General features: G+C 48.8%; 1 protein-coding gene across 5 annotated transcripts in view; it reads left to right on the forward strand.

The window, feature by feature from the left end:
- RPTOR (regulatory associated protein of MTOR complex 1) overlaps positions 1 to 18486 on the forward strand; it is a 277048-nt gene that overhangs the window by 138694 nt on the left and 119868 nt on the right. For all 5 annotated transcript variants that reach the window (XM_081029345.1, XM_081029341.1, XM_081029343.1 and 2 more), the window contains exon 6: positions 5114 to 5289. In XM_081029345.1, the coding sequence (XP_080885471.1) occupies positions 5114 to 5289 (176 nt within the window). The remainder of the gene's footprint in view (positions 1 to 5113; positions 5290 to 18486) is intronic.

An 18486-nucleotide genomic window follows, 5' to 3' on the forward strand; every position in this document is an offset into this window, starting at 1 on the left:
GGTTCTTGTGTGTACCCGCTGGGGTGGGCAGGGAGGGGTTAAGCTCTGCCTACTGCATAGGTAGTCACAGGTGGCACTCGGAGCCTCTGGTCTGTGCCCCGCATCCTGCCAGGGGCTTATTCAGTAGTCGGGCCTTTTATCAGGGACCATTTTGATCTGGGAAATTTAGTTTCTGGTGGACTTCTTTGGAGAGAAGATGTTTCTGCGTCTACCTGTCTCCCTTCCCCTTTGGGCCTTCGTGGGCCCCCCCTGTGCCCCAGGTCCTTCCTGAGGCTTTGGGTCACGCGCTGGATCACGAGGTGCGGACTGAGGCACCGAGTCAAAGCACTGCCCAACAGGACGCAGGGTGAGGTCAGGTCCCGGGGGCTTCGCCTCCAGACCAGACAGGACACAGAGTTCTGACACCTACAGAGGTCTTCTTAAGCCAGCGGCGCCCCCCACCTCCCCGTGGACGCCCGTGACGTGGGGGAAAGGTGGCCTTGGGGTGACAAACGGCTTCACTTCCTGAGGAGCCTCAAGAAGCAGAAATGGAAGAGCTGCCGTGGTCGGAGGGTGTGGCAAGAGGCTCTGCTGTCCAGTGTTTGGCTGTGTCAGAAAGTAAATCTAACGTGGAAGCAGGTTATAAACAGAAACCTTACAACCGGAAACCACACCAGTATTTCTGCCATGAAAATACTCATCTCTGAAAAGGAAAATAAGCCCGAGTCTGGTTTTCACGTGAGTGGCGGTTCCCTCCTGCTTAGGCCTTTCCCCTTTAACCACCTGATCACCATTCTGGAACTTCTCCGCCCGGTGGCGCTGGTGCTTATGAGAAGGATGGCAGTCTGCCGCTGGTCGCAGAGTCACCACACAAGTCAGGACTGCCCATTGCACTCTACCGAGGGCTGCCCAACCTTCTGGGGCCACCTGGCCTCCGTGCCCACCCTTCCTGGACTGCAAGGAGTGCTCACAAGGCACGTGCAGCTCTAACACCTGTCAGCCCTGGGCAGCTTTCTGCAGGGCTCAGGCCTCCTATCGGGCTGTCACAGTGGTCCTGAAAACTCATTTCTGGTGGCAGCTGAGCCTGCTGGTGCCCAGTCAGCCTGGAGGGCAGGCGGGTGGGGACGGGGCCGGGCGGCTTTGCACCGGAGTCGCGCCCCCTTTCCTCTCTGCTTTCAAAGCCCTTCTTTGGCGATGGTTGTGTGGTGTGAGTTTGCCTAGTGCCAGTGGCCATCCAGAGTGGTGAATTCTAGGTGGTGTCTGTCTTACCACATGGAAAAGGACCCCAGTCCTCTGAGAGCTCATTTTTAGTAGGTAGTTTGAATTTGACTTACTGCACACTATAATTTGATTTGTGTTCTGGGTTTCACGTTCCTGCAGAAAAATGGGATGTTAATGAAACTGCAACCTTTACTTACAGCATTCCACTTGAGATGTTCAAAACAAGGCTCGATTGACAGCAAGAATTCCAACGCTTTACCTGTCGTAAGAAATGTGTTAGATAGGTAGGCATGAAGTCGGCTTTCTGTGTATTTAATTTAAAACATATGCAGAGGGCTTTTCAGAAGTGCCCCACAGAGCCATCGTGTGTGTCGTGGGGCTTGGTGTGGACTTGAGGGTCTGGGGGGCGGGGGGAAGGGGACACGATGCAGCGACAGTGGCTCAGAAATCCAGAGCCGCCCCCCCACCTGGCCGCCATGCTGGCTGACTGGCTGATTGGCAGTCCTGTCACTCCTTTAGGCCTCTGTTTCCTCCTCATAAAAGGTCTCTGAACGGGAAAATAAAACCTCCCTCCTGTGGCTCTTGTATAAAGCAGATGAAATGTAAATGTGAGACATCCTTGCTAAGTAACTGCTAGCAGAGGGGTTATTAGTAAAGAGCAAACACTCTTCAAGTCACAAGACAAACTGGTCGCCGTCGGCTTAGAAATGACGCCTTCCTGGCCCACCTGCCCTCCCCGGAGCCCAGCGCCACCCAGATCACTCGGCGCCTGTTCTTAGGGCTTCACTGTGGTCTGCGTGGGAAGCAGGGCGTCGCTGAAGTGGCAGATAATTTAGAGGCTCTGGAGGCGGCCTCATCAGCAGGCCGCACCATGATTCTCCAGGTCCCCGGGCCGTGTGGAGGAGAAATGAAACTGCGTTAGGAGGAGGGCCGTCCTGCGCCGACGCGTCCTTCTCTGAGGCCTGAGCTGCAGCCGTGTTAGGTCAGGTCTCAGCACGACCGGCTGGGTTACACGTGGGCCCAGCAGTCAGTAACTTTTCCTTACGACAGAGGGTGGCCTTCTGTGGATGAGTGAGTGAGGGGTCCCGGTAGTGGGATGGGACTGTGTGGTCACTAGTTCCTGGGTTTACTTGTCATTATTGGAGTTACCTAAATGCTGCGCTCAACATTGTAGTTCAGAGCAATGAAGAACGGGAACCGCGCTTCCTTCCGGCAGCCTGCTGTCACCTTCCTGCCTTGTCTGCCACCGTGTCCCCGTCTGCTTAGCCTTCTCAGCGCCAAGGCAGGCGTGGGGCCCCAGGCCTCCCTTCCTCTCTCCCAGGCCTGAGCTGATGGCTCCCCAGGGAACCACCACGCGTGGCGGCCCTGCTTCCCACACCGTGCCCTTCCCAGCCCTGGCCAGGAGTAGGCAGAGCAGTGGGGACCCACAGGTGTGCACTCTGCTTGTTACATTTTATGGCCAGATGCCATGAATCATTGTATGCCTTGTTATTTCTGAAAATGGCAGCAAAACCTGTTGTGGGTTCCTGAAGTTGTCACATACGTGCAACACGTGTGGCGGGGGCGGGACTCAGCCCAATGCTGGGGTAGGTGTGCTGGTTGTGTTGGGTCCAGGTTTTGCGATGATCTTTTCATGATCGCAAAAGGAAGCCACACCTCTGACAGGCCTGTGGTTTTTAAAAAACTTTTGAATGCACAGCATCCTTTTAAAAAACATTGACAGGGGCCGGCCTGGTGGTTCAGACGGTTAGAGCTCCGTGCTCCTAACTCCGAAGGCTGCTGGTTCGATTCCCACATGGGCCAGTGGGCTCTCAACCACAAGGTTGCAGGTTCGATTCCTCGAGTCCCGCAAGGGATGGTGGGCAGCGCCCCCTGCAACGAAGATTGAACACGGCACCTTGAGCTGAGCTGCCTCCCGGATGGCTCAGTTGGTTGGAGCACGTCCTCTCAACCACAAGGTTGCTGGTTCAACTCCCGCAAGGGATGGTGGGCTGCGCCCCCTGCAACTAGAAAACAGCAACTGGACCTGGAGCTGAGCTGCACCCTCCACAACTAAGACTGAAAAGTCAACAACTTGACTTGGAAAAACGTCCTGGAAGTACACACTGTTCCCCAATAAAGTCCTGTTCCCCTTTCCCACCCCCAAAAAACAACAACAAAAACCATTGACACTTTTACTTAGATTTCATTCCTCAAAAATGGAATTGTGGGAATCTGTTACTGAATCACTTCCCAAAGCCAGGTCCGTGTGCCCAGTGGGCTGGCTAATAAGCTAACCCTGAGACACCCGTGCCTGGGGGTAGAGAGGGGTTCATTCCATGTGGCCAAAATAAGGGGACGGAGAGCGATTCTCCGATGTCTGTCTCCCCCCAGAAGCAGAAATTGGGAATTTTTATGCAGCTAGTAAGTAAAGGCGGGGCCGGGTTTAGGGAACAGGGGGAAGTCTGTGCTTCTTCAGTCACAGATAACATTTCGTGTAACCAGACTTCTGGACATCTGCAGCTGGTCACAACTTTCTTATCCCTTCTGTAAAACAAACTCATAAATTCTCCTTGTGACCCTGGAGTTATCTCTTCCTGCTTGACAAAGAGACAGGACACCAGCATCACAGCATTATACTGCAAGAATGAGGGGTACTTACTGGAGGAACTAAAATTCTGCAGGGCATGTCATAAGCGGGCGTCAGTGATATCACCGTCAAAGGAAAAAGTACAAACTACACGTCTTGGGACCAGCGCCGTTTAAGCTATCACTGTTTGCGCATAACTAGTGATATTTTTCTTTCTCTCAAGCAAAGTATACATTTTTTTAAACTTTTTTTTATTTATTAAGTGTGTTTTTCCAGGACCCATCAGCTCCAAGTCAGGTAGTTGTTTCCATCTAGTTGTGGAGGGCGCAGCTCACAGTGGCCCATGTAGGGATCGAACCGGTGACCTTGATGTTAAGAGCACCGCGCTCTAACCACCTGAGCTAACCAGCTGCCACCAAGCAAAGTGTACTTTTAAACATTCTCCTGGCACTTGTTCTACAGGCAGGCCTTCACAACACAATTAACATATTTTCTTACTCTTTGACCATAAGCTATGTGACAGCCAAGCCCATACCTGCATCTCAAGACTTGAGTCTCTGACAGCAGACGTGGTTTCTGTTGGCTGTCGGTTCCACATCCTCACAATAAACAGTAATTAGCTGCATGCTGTCTTCCTACAGCCCCAGTACTGTCCCCTGACCCAAACCTCAGCGAAGGAAATGTCTACGAGTGTTACCATCCCAGCCTTAAGGAGGAATTAAAGTCTGTATTAAAACAAAATGAGACTAAAAACGCCTCCTCCCCCTACCCCCCCCCCCCCCGACTACAGCGTTAGTGCACGTGTGTTTGTCGGACGCTCAGAGGGATCCGGTCGGTTGGAGTCGCCCTCGCCCCCACGCGGGACCCTGGGCGCTCTGCGTGCCTGCTTCCCGCCTTTCCCTGGTGATGGAGCAGCGGACTCCCACCCACGGGTCTCGGAGGGGTGGGGTTCACTCTGTGCCCTGAACGGCAGTCTCTGTCACTAGGTCCTGCTGCATTAAAGATTGAATCTTAAAATGAGCAGTAAGAAGCCAGAAGTGACCTGGAGGGAGGCGTATGGGAGGTTAGTGTAATCACAGAGTAAGGAAGGACCTGGCACAGGAAACCCTACAGAAAACAGACTTGCCAGAGACAGGCCTCACGGTGTCACCAGAGGGACCTCGGTAATGAGAATGGGGCCGTTGAACCTGCAGCGGGGGTTCGGCAGCGCTGCCTCTGTCCTGAGGGCTTGGCAGCGAGCCCCACAGCTTCAAGCCTCAGCTGGTGGGTCCGACCCTGGTTCCCAGTGTGCCCCGGTGCGTTCACGGCAGCCCTGGTGACTCAGCCTTTGTGTTCTCCCCGCAGGTCGCTGCCATTAACCCGAACCACCCGCTGGCGCAGATGCCTCTGCCGCCGTCCATGAAGAACTGCATCCAGCTGGCGGCTTGCGAGGCCAACGAGCTGCTGCCCATGATCCCTGACCTCCCGGCTGACCTGTTCACCTCGTGCCTCACCACCCCCATCAAAATCGCCCTGCGCTGGTAAGTGGCACCACGGCCCGTGGCTCCCGAATTCCACGGATCTGAGGAAGCTGCCTGGGCTTTGTGGACGTGAACTCGGGACCCTGGGTGGAGGCCGGGCTGTCCGGGGGCTGTGGGTGCCTCCTCCCCCTGCGGGCTGCTGTTCGTCTTCATCGTGGGGTGCTGTGGGTGGTACCCGAGGTCAGGAAAGGTTTGTGGTGCCGTTGAATGTGACCCAGGAAGACCTGTGGCCCGGATGACTCAGGAGTTCATGTGATTTACTGAGCGTCTAGGAGGTAATTGATAAATACCAACTGTGCGCTGAGAGCCCGTGCTAAGCCCTGCGGCACATGCAGTGCTGACACGGCCTTCCAGAAGGGACAGTCTAGCTGAGGACACAAGACGTGGGCCGGGGGCTCGTTGTGTGAATGGCGGAGACGCCCCCGAGGGTCAAAGTGGACAGCGAGCTTCTCAGAGGAGGTGGGGCTTGCACCAGGGTCCCCGCAGATGGGGGACAAGCAGGACACATCAGAGATGGGCGCACGGCCCAAGCAAACGGGACGAACCATTCTCCTTCTGAGAAGAGTGAGTCAGTTGGCCTCAAGGGGTCGGTGTCAAAAAGGGTGCAGCAAGGTCACGGGTAGGCTGAGGTCAGATTGTGGGTGGCCTGGAACAGGGGGCCAATGACCTTGCCTTCCACCAGGATTGGCTGGGGAGAGCCCCTGCAGCTGTTGTGTGGGGGTATGCCTTAGGAACAGTGTTTCAGGAAGACGGTCCATATAATGAGGCGGAGGCCACGGTCCTAATCCGCCGTCGTCCCAGCAGGGCCATCATAGCAGGAAGGTGGGGCGGCCACAGGCCTGGCAGGAGCTGCGCAGAGCAGCTGCACCTCGGCACCTCCTGTGGGACAGGCCCCATTTCCACTCCTTCCCACCTCTCCCGCCCCGATTTCCTGCCCCCTCCCATGCCACTGACTCCGGAACTGACGCGGCGCCCTGCACTCGTGATGTGAAGCACCCTTAGTGCGAACGTGCGTTACACGCTTCGTGGGCGTCACACGCCCTGTGCCGTGTGTGCTTGATGGCACGTGCGTTTATGGCTCTTGGGGGTGGTGACGGAGCTCCTGGAAACTGGGTTTTCTGATTTCTTTCTTCAGTTTTGCCTCAGTCTTTCCAATTTTCAGAAACTGATAATGTCAGTGATTCTGAAATGAGCAATTACATTACTCTCCATGTAAGTGATCACCTGAGTCACCATAAATATAAACACAGCATGAGAATCCCAAATATTAATATGCTTTTTCCTTTGCTTTTTCTTCTTTGATGGAGTGGACGAGCAGCATTGCAGATTTATGATGGGCATGTTGTGTACGACTGACACGCTAAGTCAGTGGTATGTAATTGCCGCGGGCCTTGCTGTAAAATACATTGACAGCCTTTGCCTCATGCAGCGTGCAGTTGTACTGTCCACCAAGGAAAATGACAGGCGCCATTTTGGATTGCTAGCGGTCAGGAAACTAATTTCCGTCCTTCCACTTCAGTGGAGGCATTTCCGGGAGTCCACGTGTTAATGGCATAGTCTTGACGCCTACTTGTCAGCGTGGAAGGTTGTGCCCTTGTGGTTACCCGGCAAGAGATGGCAGGTGTGGACGCCCCACTCGGCGGGCTGGGGGCTGCAGCTCGCCGTCGTCGTCTTCTGGCCAGGCCAAGCGGGGTGGTTGTCTCGTCTCAGACACCCTCTGTGATACTTGCTTTGTATTTTTTCTTGAAGACTCAGCCAAGAATCAATCAGAATTATCTTGGGAAACATAAATTCTCACTGTCTTTTTATGATGGAGTTAACCATTTGTTCTCTGTAGTTTTCTAAAATACAACTTCTTTGGTAGAGAACAAACTTCCTGTCTCTCCATTCAGTGCTCTGTTGTGAACTTTCCCTGCTTCCTGAAAAAAACTGAATAAAATGACTCTGCTTCACTGCTTATGTTTGAAGACAGAGAAGGTCAGGGGTCCTCTCAGAGAACGAAGCAATCTAGACGCGTTAGAGAATAAAAGTGGCTCAGCAGTTTACTCTGCGGTGATGTCACACGGTGTGCCTTGGGATTTAGGAGTGGGTCATTTAACTTGGAATGGACTCATGGCTTTGTCTGCCGGAAGTCTTCCCAGTATGGCCCTAGCCCTGGTCCGGTCCTTCTGCATGAGCCCCAAGGTGGCTTCAGGGTGATTTCCGGAGTCTGTCAGGTTATATAATTCGTCATGTGCCCACCTTGAGGGAAGTAGTTTTTCTCCCCGAGCCAGACGATGTACTCATTGTGTTCCAGTCTCTTGACGTATACTCAATTAAGATGAATGTCATAATGTGTTGCAACAGAGCTCTTGTAAAACACGTTGACATGCAAAACTCTGATTTATGCTGCTAAGAAAGAGAATTGAACCAGACGGAATAGCATGGGCTGCTGACTCTTTCCCCTGGACCCAGTCCCCTGGGGTCCACAGGAAAGAGTGAGATTGATGGGCCCTCCAGCGAGTCCACTCAACAATGAAGTCAGAGACGGTGTGGAACCTTTGGGATGGTAGTTCCGGCGGGGGGTGGGGAGGTGGGGGGGAGACAGTGGAGCAGGTGAGGACCAGAGGGTGTGGGCGAGGGCAGGTGAGAGTGGCCTTTCTGGTTGTGTCCTGGATGCGTACAGCTTGCTCTGTTGTATCTGGGCTCAGAAAGAAGGAAGGAGGGAAGGAAGGGGTGCCACCTCTTCTTTGTGGAATAACCTACAGCTGTAAAAAGCAGAGGCACGGCATCAGGCAGAATGAGAGTTTTGATGAGGATGACAAGCATACTCCGTGACAAAGGAGAATGTTGGAAGTAGGAAAAAGAAGCAGGCAGTCAGAAAGAATAATCAGCTGACGATAGGGAATATGAAAACTGTAACTGATGAAATGAAGGATTTTGGAGACGGATTATAAAGCAGTATTCTGGGAGCTTTGGCTAAAGGACAAATGGCTAAAGGATAGATTTGTCCTGTGGCTAAAGGACAAATCAGAGAGCTGAAGGCTGAGTCCAGGAATTCCCTCCGAAGCGATGGAAACAGAAAGAATGAGAGACCAGAAAGATAGAATTAAAGTTCGAATACCTAAGATATCAATCATGAAAAACAAGTATAGGTTTCAATATGTTGAGATAACCACCAAAAAAAAAGAAAATTGAATGTATAATTTTCACACAAGGAGAAAAAGTTTCTTCTCTCCAAAAGAAGGTGGGGGGGGGGAGGCGGGGGAAGCAAAGTATGGTAAATAGAAAATGTAAAACATAGTGGCTGAATAAGTATTGAAATTAAAGTGATTATCTGACTGTAAATGAGTGAACTCATCTCTCAAAGGACAGTGGTTCTCATGTTGCATAAAAATCATCATGAATAGCAATCTCTCATCCACAGGACACGTATTTTAAACAAATACTTGAAAGGTTGAGAATCAAACGATGAAAGAGGAAAAATAAGAACCAAAAGAAAGCCAGAGTGAGAATTTTAATGAGTCAAAGCGGAATCTGAAATAAAAAATATTGAAAAGGACAAAGAAAAATGTTTTATCGTGATAAAATGAGCAGGAGATGAAGATATACGGAGCATGACTCTGTATGCGTCTAACAATATGGCCTTGCAGTTTGTAAGCTGAGAACTGAAAGAACTATGGATGGAAGTGGATAAATCAGGATATAGATACTGAGATACTAAATTGATAAAAGGTAAGCAAAATAGATGGTATTTTAATAACAGGATTAATTAGCTAGATTTAAGGGAGGCATATAGGACAACATACCCAACAAACACAGAAAATGCATTATTTTTGAGCGCAGGTGGCTCATTCACAATAATAAACCGTGTACTAGGCTGCAAAGGATGCTTGAATGATCTCAGAGCCCTTATAGCAAGCCTGGGAGACGTGCACTGCCATGGCCCTGCTTTCAGGATAAGCTTAAGGCTGCGTGGGTTGCAACTGGTAGCGTCAGGATTCAGACCCAGTGCCCCGATCCCAGAGCGACACTCAGAACGGCTGCCATGTCCTGCCTGTCTCTGTGATGACTGGCGTCTCCCGTCTGCTGTAATTTTCTCCTTGTCTTACCCTTTTCACTTTGGTGGTTTCAGAGGAAGCTGAGGTCCATGTGTATGTTTGATGCACCATGTTTAAGCGGAGGTCATGGGGACTTACTGAGCTTGGTAAAGGCTGTACCATGCTCTTTAGAGAACATGCTTCGTGGAAAAACCTGAGAGGCCAGGATTCTGTCTGGCATTGCTGCAGTGTTAGAAGTCGTGGCTGTCACTAAGACAAGATAAGTAAATAAGTAGTAGAAGAAACAAAAATCTGTAATGATCTGTGTCGAGTACGGATCGTCTGTCTCATTTTATCGATTCTGCGATGCATATCTTGATGTTTGAACATCTGAGACCTAGTGCCATGTTATAATAAATAACATGCCTGTCTAATTGGCAGCATGTTTCCTTTCTTAGTGGTACATAGAAGTGCTTGCCAAAGCTCACTGAGAGATGTGCACTGTAGCCTAGTGAGATAACTAACTGAATGTTTATCTCTAGGAGTCACGGGTGAACTGTCCTATAGGCAACAGGTAAAATTACTGAACTAGCTTTACTGTACCAGCAGGAATTGATCTTAAAATCATAATGGTAGTTATGGATTATAATTAGAAAAGTCTAAAACTTAAGGTCTTTCTCTGTGAGACAAGAAAAAGAGAAGCACATTAAGCTCTAAGTAAAAGAAAGGAAATTATAGAGAAGAGAAAAAAATAAACAAAATAGAAAAAATATCAGAAAAATCAAGAAAACCCATAAAACTAGACAATAATTTTTGAAAAGTTCAGTAAAATTTTTAAGACTCTAGTAAGAATGATGAAGCAAAACAAAAAGAAGACACAAATTACATCAGAAATGAAAGAGGGAGCATCACTACAGACCCCACAGGCCCTGAAAGGATGATAAGGGAATTCTTTTAAGTGTGAAGAACTGTATGCCAACAAATTCTACATCTTAGGTGAAATGGATGAATCCTAGGAAAGACACAGATGACCAAACCTGACACTAGAAGAACAAGAAAATCTGGATAGTTTATATCTCATAAAGGAATTTAATTCCTTAGTTAAAAGCCTCACAAAGAAAAGTACAGGTGCTGATATCTTTACTGATGAGTTCTCACTAATGTTTAAGAAAGAAATAATACCAATCCTTATTTAAGCTCTTTCAGAAAACCGAGTTGGGGAACATTTCCTATCCCATTCTAAGAGGCTAACTTTATCCTGAAAATCAAAGTCAAAGGCTCTGCAAGAAAAAGAAACAAAAGAACCTACAGATAAGATCCCTTGTGAATACAAATAAAAATTCTTAACAAACTATTAGCAAATGAAGCCAAACAACGTAGAGAGAAGTTCAAGTGTTATGAGCAAGTAAAGTTTATCTCAGGAACGCAAGGTGAAAATCAGAAACGTAATTCAGGGGAGGCCGATGGCTCAGTTGGTTGAAGCGCAAGCTCTCAACAACAAGGTTGCAGGTTCAATTCCTGCATGGGATGGTGGGCTGCGCCCCCTGCAATTAAAGATTACAAACGGCGACTGGACTTGGAGCTGAGCTGCGCCCTCCACTGTAAGTACAACATGACCTTTCCGCAGAAGACTGGGACCCAGGCACAGAGGCTCACTCACCACTGCTGTTCAGTATTGTTCTGAAGGCACAGCCAGTGCAGTAAAGCTAGGAAAAGTGAAAAAGGGCAAAGAAGGGGAACTGTCACAGACAACATGCTTATGTGGAAAGTCACGAGAAGCCTACAGAAAGTCGCTGGCCCTGCTAATGCATTTTATCAGGGTTCCAGGAGAGAAGACCAGTACCTCAGATCAGCTGTATTTCTATGTAGCAGTAACAGTTGGAAATTGAAAATTTAAAAATAAATTGTTTGCTGTGGCGTCCAGATTCTGAAGTACTCAGGGATGAGTGTAACAAAATATGTGCAAGACCTGTGCACACAAAAGTAGAGAGAAATCAGGGACCAGAGCATACTGTGCTCGTGGAGTACAAGACTATATTTTAACATATTGTTCTGCCCAAGTTGATCTATCAATACAGTGCAATCCCAGTCAAAATCCCTTTTTTTAAAAATTGACAAGTTGATTTTTAAATTTATATAGAAGTGCAAAGGGCCGAGGCACAACAATTTTGAAAAAGAGGCACATCGTTCATTTCAAGATTTGCTATGAAAGTACAGTCATCAAGGCTGTGGTGGTGGCATAAGAAAAGCCGTCGACAGCAGTAGGATGGAGGACAGAGTCGAGAATACGTGTGAGATACATGGTACTTGATTTTGGACAAAGGTACCAGACAATTCGGTGGAAAGGATTGTGCTTTCAACAAATGGTGTTGGAACAACTAGCTATCCGTTCAGGAAAAACAAAACCCCAACCCTTATTTTACACTACACAGAAAGGTTAATTTCTGATCTTCAACATATAAAAGATGAAACTGTAAAACTTATAGATGAAATCCTGGGATAAAATGTGCACGATTTCTTAGACGTAACACAAACAGCACAGACCATTAAAACTGATACATTGAAGCTCATGAGAATTAAAAAGTGTTCTTTGATAGACACTGGTAACACAATGAAAAGCAAGCCACGAGCTAGTTGAAAAGACGTACGTGTCCGACAAAGACCTGTATCCAGAATATATGAAGAACTTTAGAAACGCAATCATAAGAAGACCCGAAATTTTAAATAAATGGCCACATGGCTGGAATGTACGCTTGAGAACGAAGCTGGATGAGTAGCTGGTGGACACACAAGAGGGGCTCAGCATGTCGCCCAAATGCAGAGTCCCTGGAACCGCCGTGCGTTGCTGGTGGGAATGCAGACGAGTCCGCCACCTTGGCAAACAGTTTAGCAGTTTAGTCATGTGGATACACACACAGCATACAACCCACCAGTTCCTCTCCTTGTATTTACCCAGGAGGAGCGAAAACACCTGTCTACACAATGTGCACGTGACTGTTCATACAGCTCTATTCAAGGTGTCTGACGTTAGAAATCCACAGACCAGACACACAGCCCTTTGCAAAATACCTGTATTTTAAAATCATGTCTCCTTTGATTCCTTTTCACTACCAGCTGACTGTTAGCCTCACTGTAATTGGTAATGGTAATAGAACCTAAGAAGTAATGTTTAGAATTACTGCCTAAACATTGACCCATTTGACCAAATTTTAGGCACGTAGGGCCTTTTGAAAATCAGCTTATTTCCCTAAGAAAAGTATTTTCTTCAATGATATTTTTAAGGACAGGTTGCCGTTGGATTTTTGGTTCATGTTGGGGATAATTTATCTTCTAGTAATTTAGTGTTGGCTCACACTCTCTCTTTTCCTTCAGTGTTTATCTAACAAGAGAACCCTGAGCACATTATCTCAAATGGAATCTCTCTAGGCTGTTTCATGAAGCCAAGAATCTTTTGTCAGAGTTTGAATGCATCAGTATGTAATGTGTGTGGAAAACTCAAGGGTAGGAAGTGTGACCAGAATATTCTTTTAACATAACAGGCGTGTTCAGAAGAGAATAAACATGTGCAGCTCGGCTCACAGTGGGGCTCTTACAGCCACGGCCTTATTCGTATAATTCCAGGAAGTCACCTTTGAGGAAATAACGCTCATCAGAGTGTGTCAAACCTGCAGCAGCCTCCCCCCCCCACCCCCCCAGTTACCAGCAGCCAATGGAGGAAAGCCGTTTGTGCGAGTCATCACTGTGCTCCAAGCCTGTTGGAAATCATACCTGCACTATGTCATGTTTAGGAAACAAGGACCTGTTAGCTGTTTGTCTCCCTATTTGTATCCTAGTAAACTTCTGGGCATTTTCATGGCACTTTGACTTCTTGTTTGATTTGTGTGCCTCAGTGTACAGGTGCCGACGTGTGTAATCGGTCGTGTTATGTGGCTTTGAAAAGGGTTAATGAGTGCAGCTGCACATTTAACAGTGGGCAGTTGTTAAGCCTGAGGTTTGTTGCAAGGCCCTCCCTTTGTTTTCATTTACGCCTGTACTTTGCCCAAGCCTGGACACCGGGCCCTTTTCACGCCAGGTGTGGTTCCATTACCGATGCCCAGCCAGGAGTCCGCTGTCTCCACGCGCACCCTGCCCTCTTTCTGGGCTGTGGCTGCTAAACGCTCTTTGGTTTTGCTCCTGGCACAGGTCACCCCTCCCAGCAGGAGCTCTGAGCAGAGCGTGGGGATGAATGTGCCACTATCGGGGACGAGTCCTTCTGGGGCTGCCAGGACGTTGTTCTTTCTGGAAGAGAAGCACTTGGCACCTTGTGGCACGTCGTGTGTGTTGTATGGACCTTGTCGTGGCCAAGTCTGAACAGCGAGCGGCCACCTGATCAGGCACGAGTGGCTGCACGTTCTGCCAGCTGCCCGGCTGGCGCTGTGGGGACCCCATCCAGGGGCTCCAGCTGTGCTTCATGCTTCTGCGCCCGATTTCCTACCTGTCCTTTCCGAGAAGCGTTGACTGTCCCGGTTCGTAGAAACCCCTCAGGTGTTTAAAGGCTTTGATCCTGGTGGTGCTGATCGCGGACTCCATGCAATCCTGAGAAGCCAGGGGGGGCCTTGGGCATGTGGAAACCACTCAGGTCCCTCCGTACCCATTAGCTAGCTGCGTCGCTCCAGAGGACAAGTGCAGGGTGGTGACACTCTCCTCTCCTTGTTACGGAGATGACCCGTGAAGCTGCAGTGTAAGTGCAGGCCTTCATGATACAGGCGTAGAACGCTTTCTAGTTTCCAGAATCCTTCCCCACGTGCTCCCCCGGGCGTTGGTGAGGACCCTTGGACTAGGCAAAGCCACGGAATGCATCACACGTCACCGCGTTGTTGACAGGACCCAGAGGCTTCGCGTGGGGCTGCCCAACCGACCGCCTACCCGAGAGCAGAGCTGAGTGGAACCCGGGGTCTTCCAAGCCCAAATCCAGCATCCTTTCCAGCAGTCCATGCTGCCTGCCTTAAACACACGAGCTGGTGTTCCTACGTGGTATTGTTGTAGTTGGCGTCGTTCCGCAGTTCACGTCGGAACCAGCTTTCCTTCGGGGACTCTGCAGACCTCGGGGACCTGGCAGAGCAGAATAGCGTGTGACATGGTGTTGATGTTGACTCGGTCCTGCAGTGTTTACTGAAGTGTCACCATTTGCAGGGGCCTGTACATGGCCACACGGAACCCGAGGAGTCACCCAGTGTCCTCGCGACACTTAGAATCCCGCCCCCCGCCCCCACCACAGGGGAAGTTTCCAGCTCCTTGCCTTGTCTCCTTTAAAGGTCATTGCCCCACCCAGTCCTCTTGGCTGCTTGTCCTTGCACTTGCTCCTGGACTCGGTGTCTGTCCGTCCATCCCTTTCTCCCTGAGCCCCACCCCGCCCCGTGGTGGGAATCTGCCCAGCAGCACGCCTGGTCCTCCCTCAGCTGAGCCTTGTGCCCCTGCCACCAGCCTGAGCTGGGAGCATGGGCTAAGACTGGAGGACGCATCCCTGCAGAGCAGGAAATGGAAAAGCCTTAGTTCTCTCTCGCTTTCAGCCGGTTTCCCTGTGCTGCTTTTCCAGCGTTTTCTTCTCTTGATTTCCCCGCCCACTTGTTCTTAGTCTTCTGTTTCCTTCCCCTCTATCAGGACTCTGGAGTCGTTTTCTTCTCGGCCTCCTCAAGGGGTGCTTAAGCAGGTGGAGCGCAGCTGAAATGCAGCAAAAACAAGGGGCAGAGCAGGCTGCACTTCCCTGAACACCACGCTTATTTCCACCTGAAAACCATAGCTTCTCGCTCGCCCACCAGAGTGCAGGCTCACTGGGGTCAGAGGTGAAAGGGCAAGTGACCTGGAAATGCCGGTCATTACAAGGATGCTACAATGGGCTCTTGTTTTCTTCTTAATTGATTACACAGATAATGTTATAATAGTAAACAGTGAAAAGGAAAAGTGGAAGGAAAACACCCAGAATTCCACGTGGCTGATAAATCAAATGTTTTTTTCCATATTCCTTTATGTTTTTTTAATATATGCACATACTTTTACTTGATTGGAATTACACGTTTTGTATTTTATTTTTAAAATTGAAGATTATCATTTGTATTGTTACCCAGCATTTTATTTTCAAATTTAATATTCGATCACATTCACAGACATTATTACTTAAGCATTTCCCTATTATTATAAAAGTGTTTGCAGGCGTTTGCTTGTGTTTTACCTGCTTGTCTTTCCAGTGCATCACAGAACTTTTCCTTAGTCTGGATTATTTCTTAGCACATTATCTCCAGGAATGGGACCTTCACCAAAGGGTTGAACTAATTTACACTGCCCCAAATCACAGATATGTGCAACTGTCATTCTCAACACTACTTTATTTTATCTCTTTACAGAGAGAAAATGTACCTTATTTTTCGTACATATTCTGTGGGTTCTGTAAGTCGCTGTGAGAAAGAACCGGTATTACAGGTCGGGTCATGACGACGGTGTCCTCCGCCCCATTGTGGTGGGAGGTCCCCAGTGACATCTGGACCAAATCTCGTGGTAGACACGCGTGTGGTTACTGATGATAAAGGGAAGGGTTGATCTGAGTCCAGTGTAGGAAGAGTGGAAAAAAGTCTTGGACAGCGTCACTCGGAGTTATTAATAACACATTATTAAGCAATTCTAAAATGGTGTCTACCGTCATCCCTTGGTATCCACTGGGCAGGGGTGGGGGGGTTGGTTCCAGGACCCCCCACACACACCAAAATCCTTGGCCGCTCAAGTCCGTTGGAGCAAATGGTAGTATTTGCATAAGACCTACACATATCCTGCTGTATACTTTAAGCCATCTCTAGATTACTTATACTACCTAATACAATGTAAGTGCTATGTGAACAGTTGCTACACTGTATTGTTTAGGCAACAATGACAGGAAGAAAAGTTAAGTTCAGGACAGAGGCCTCTGTCGTAGGCCTAACTACATAGTATATACACATCAGCTACAGCGTAACATTTTTCCCCCAAAATATTTTCAATCTGCAGTTGGTTGAATCTGCAGAGGCAGAAGCTGCGGATATGGAAGGCCGGCAGCCTATCGATTTCATGTTATTTTATATTGCTGATAATTATTTTTAATACACTTAAAAACGTGAGTAATGCGAGCAGGAATATGACAGAACACTTTTCTGATGTTGCTGTGAGGATATCGGTTCTCTTACTGTTTGTTCTGCCCCCAGAGAGAGAGGAGGAGGCGTGGGGACGTGCGCACCCGGTTGCCGGAACCCCCCAACCCGTGTGGGGACTGGCCCCTAACCAGTCAGGCCACAGCTGCGCCCCTGCAGGGCGGGCTGGGGAGGAGCACGGACGGAGAGGGCTGCTTCGGGGTCTCCTCAGGGCTTGCGACAGCTCCAAGGTGTTGCCACAGTGCAGACCGTTGTATGGTGTCGTCTCGTCTCAGTCCTTAGCTGTCCCTTAGCGAGAGGGGTCACTGCAGGGAGCCAGGGCACGGGGCCTGTGCAGCAGGACTGGCTGTCATGGAATGCTTCTCCACAGCCAGACACCTGGGCGGCAGCCGGCGCTGCCCCCACACCACCCAGGGGGCGGGACCGTGGGAGGTGACCTTTCCTCTCTCCACTCAGAAGCATTTCTCTCCATCACTTGCTCACATCTCCTTGCCCTGAAGATTGGAGAACTTACACTTCTTTATTTTCACTTAACTTTCTGGCTCGGTCGAGTACGAAGTCTTTTTTTTTCCCCCCACCATTTTGAAACTGAGATAAAACTGACATACCATAAATTCACTACTTAAACTATTTCAAAATATAAAATTCAGTACCTTTTAGTGTATTTGTAATGTTGTGCAGCCATCACCACCCATCTAATTTCACACACAGTATTTCCAGCCCCTGGAGTAAACCCCACCCCCATTAGCAGTCGCTCCCCATTTCCCGCCTCCCACCTCTGACAACTGCCAACCTGTGTCTGTCTCCATGGCTTTGCCTGGTCTGCACATTTCCTGTAACTGGAACCGTACCATGTTTGTCCTTTTGTGTCTGGCTTCTTCGACTCAGCATGTTTTCTCGGTTCACTGGTGTCGCAGCGTGTCAGGGCAGCACTTTGCTGCTTTTTGTCCACGTGCCACACCCCACTTAGTTTATCCTTTCACTCATTGGCGGACAGGCATTTGGGTTGTTTCCACCTTTTGGCGATTGTGAATAGGTGTGCTAGGAATGTTTGCATAGATGTTTCTGTGTCAGCGTGTTTTGCATTCTCTTGGGTGTGTACCTGGGAATGGCATTTGTGGGTCACCTGGTCACTGTTAAGGTCTGAGGGACCCAGATGGTTTTCCAGCGTCTGTACCACCGTACGTCCCCACTGCCAAGGCACTAGGGCCCCGAGTTGTCTGCATCCTTGAGACCACTTGTTACTACGCACCTATTCAGAGCCTTTGCGTTTTAAAATTTGTATTGATTGTCTCTTTCTTGTTGAGTTATAAGAGTCGTTCATGTATTCTAGGTACATATCAGGTACATACTTGCAAATCCTGTTTGCAAATAGTTTTCTCCCGTTCTGTGGGTTGTCTTTTCACTTCCTTGATAGTGTCCTTTGATGCAAGCAAGGTTTTCCTTTTGATGAAGTCCATTTTACCTTGTTTTTCTCTTGTTGCTTCTACTTTTTAAGAAACCATTGCCTCATCCACAGTCGTGAAGATCTACTTATCTGTATTTCCTTCTAAGAGTTCTCTAGTTTTAGCTATTACACTTAGGTCTTTGATCCATTTGAGCTGATTTTTGTCATGGTGTGATGACGTCTCACAGAAGCATACCTTGGACTTGAATTCGAGCCTGTCTCCCACAGGAGTGACTTTGGAATTGTGTGAGGCCAGGTGAATTCCGGCGGTTGAAGACTCTTTCCTTAGCCTGTTCTGTGTAGGGCACGATTTGTTAGACTGGGGCTGGAGCTCATTTACTGTGTGGAATATTAAAATGTTAATTCTGAATTTCATCCCATTGGGAGGAGATTAAACCAGAGATCATTTGTACCTCCTCCATAAATGTTTGATATTTTAAAGGATGATTATGTATCAAGTTTGAAAAGTGTTTTTTCTGTTCTGGATTAATCAAATTGCCAACATAACTTTAGAACCGCAGAGAATCACACTCTTTCTCGTCACAGAATGTCAGGACCAGACATTTCTCTGCTGCTT

The sequence above is a fragment of the Rhinolophus hipposideros genome (assembly GCF_964194185.1).
Source record: "Rhinolophus hipposideros genome assembly, chromosome: 20".
NCBI lineage: Eukaryota > Metazoa > Chordata > Mammalia > Chiroptera > Rhinolophidae > Rhinolophus > Rhinolophus hipposideros.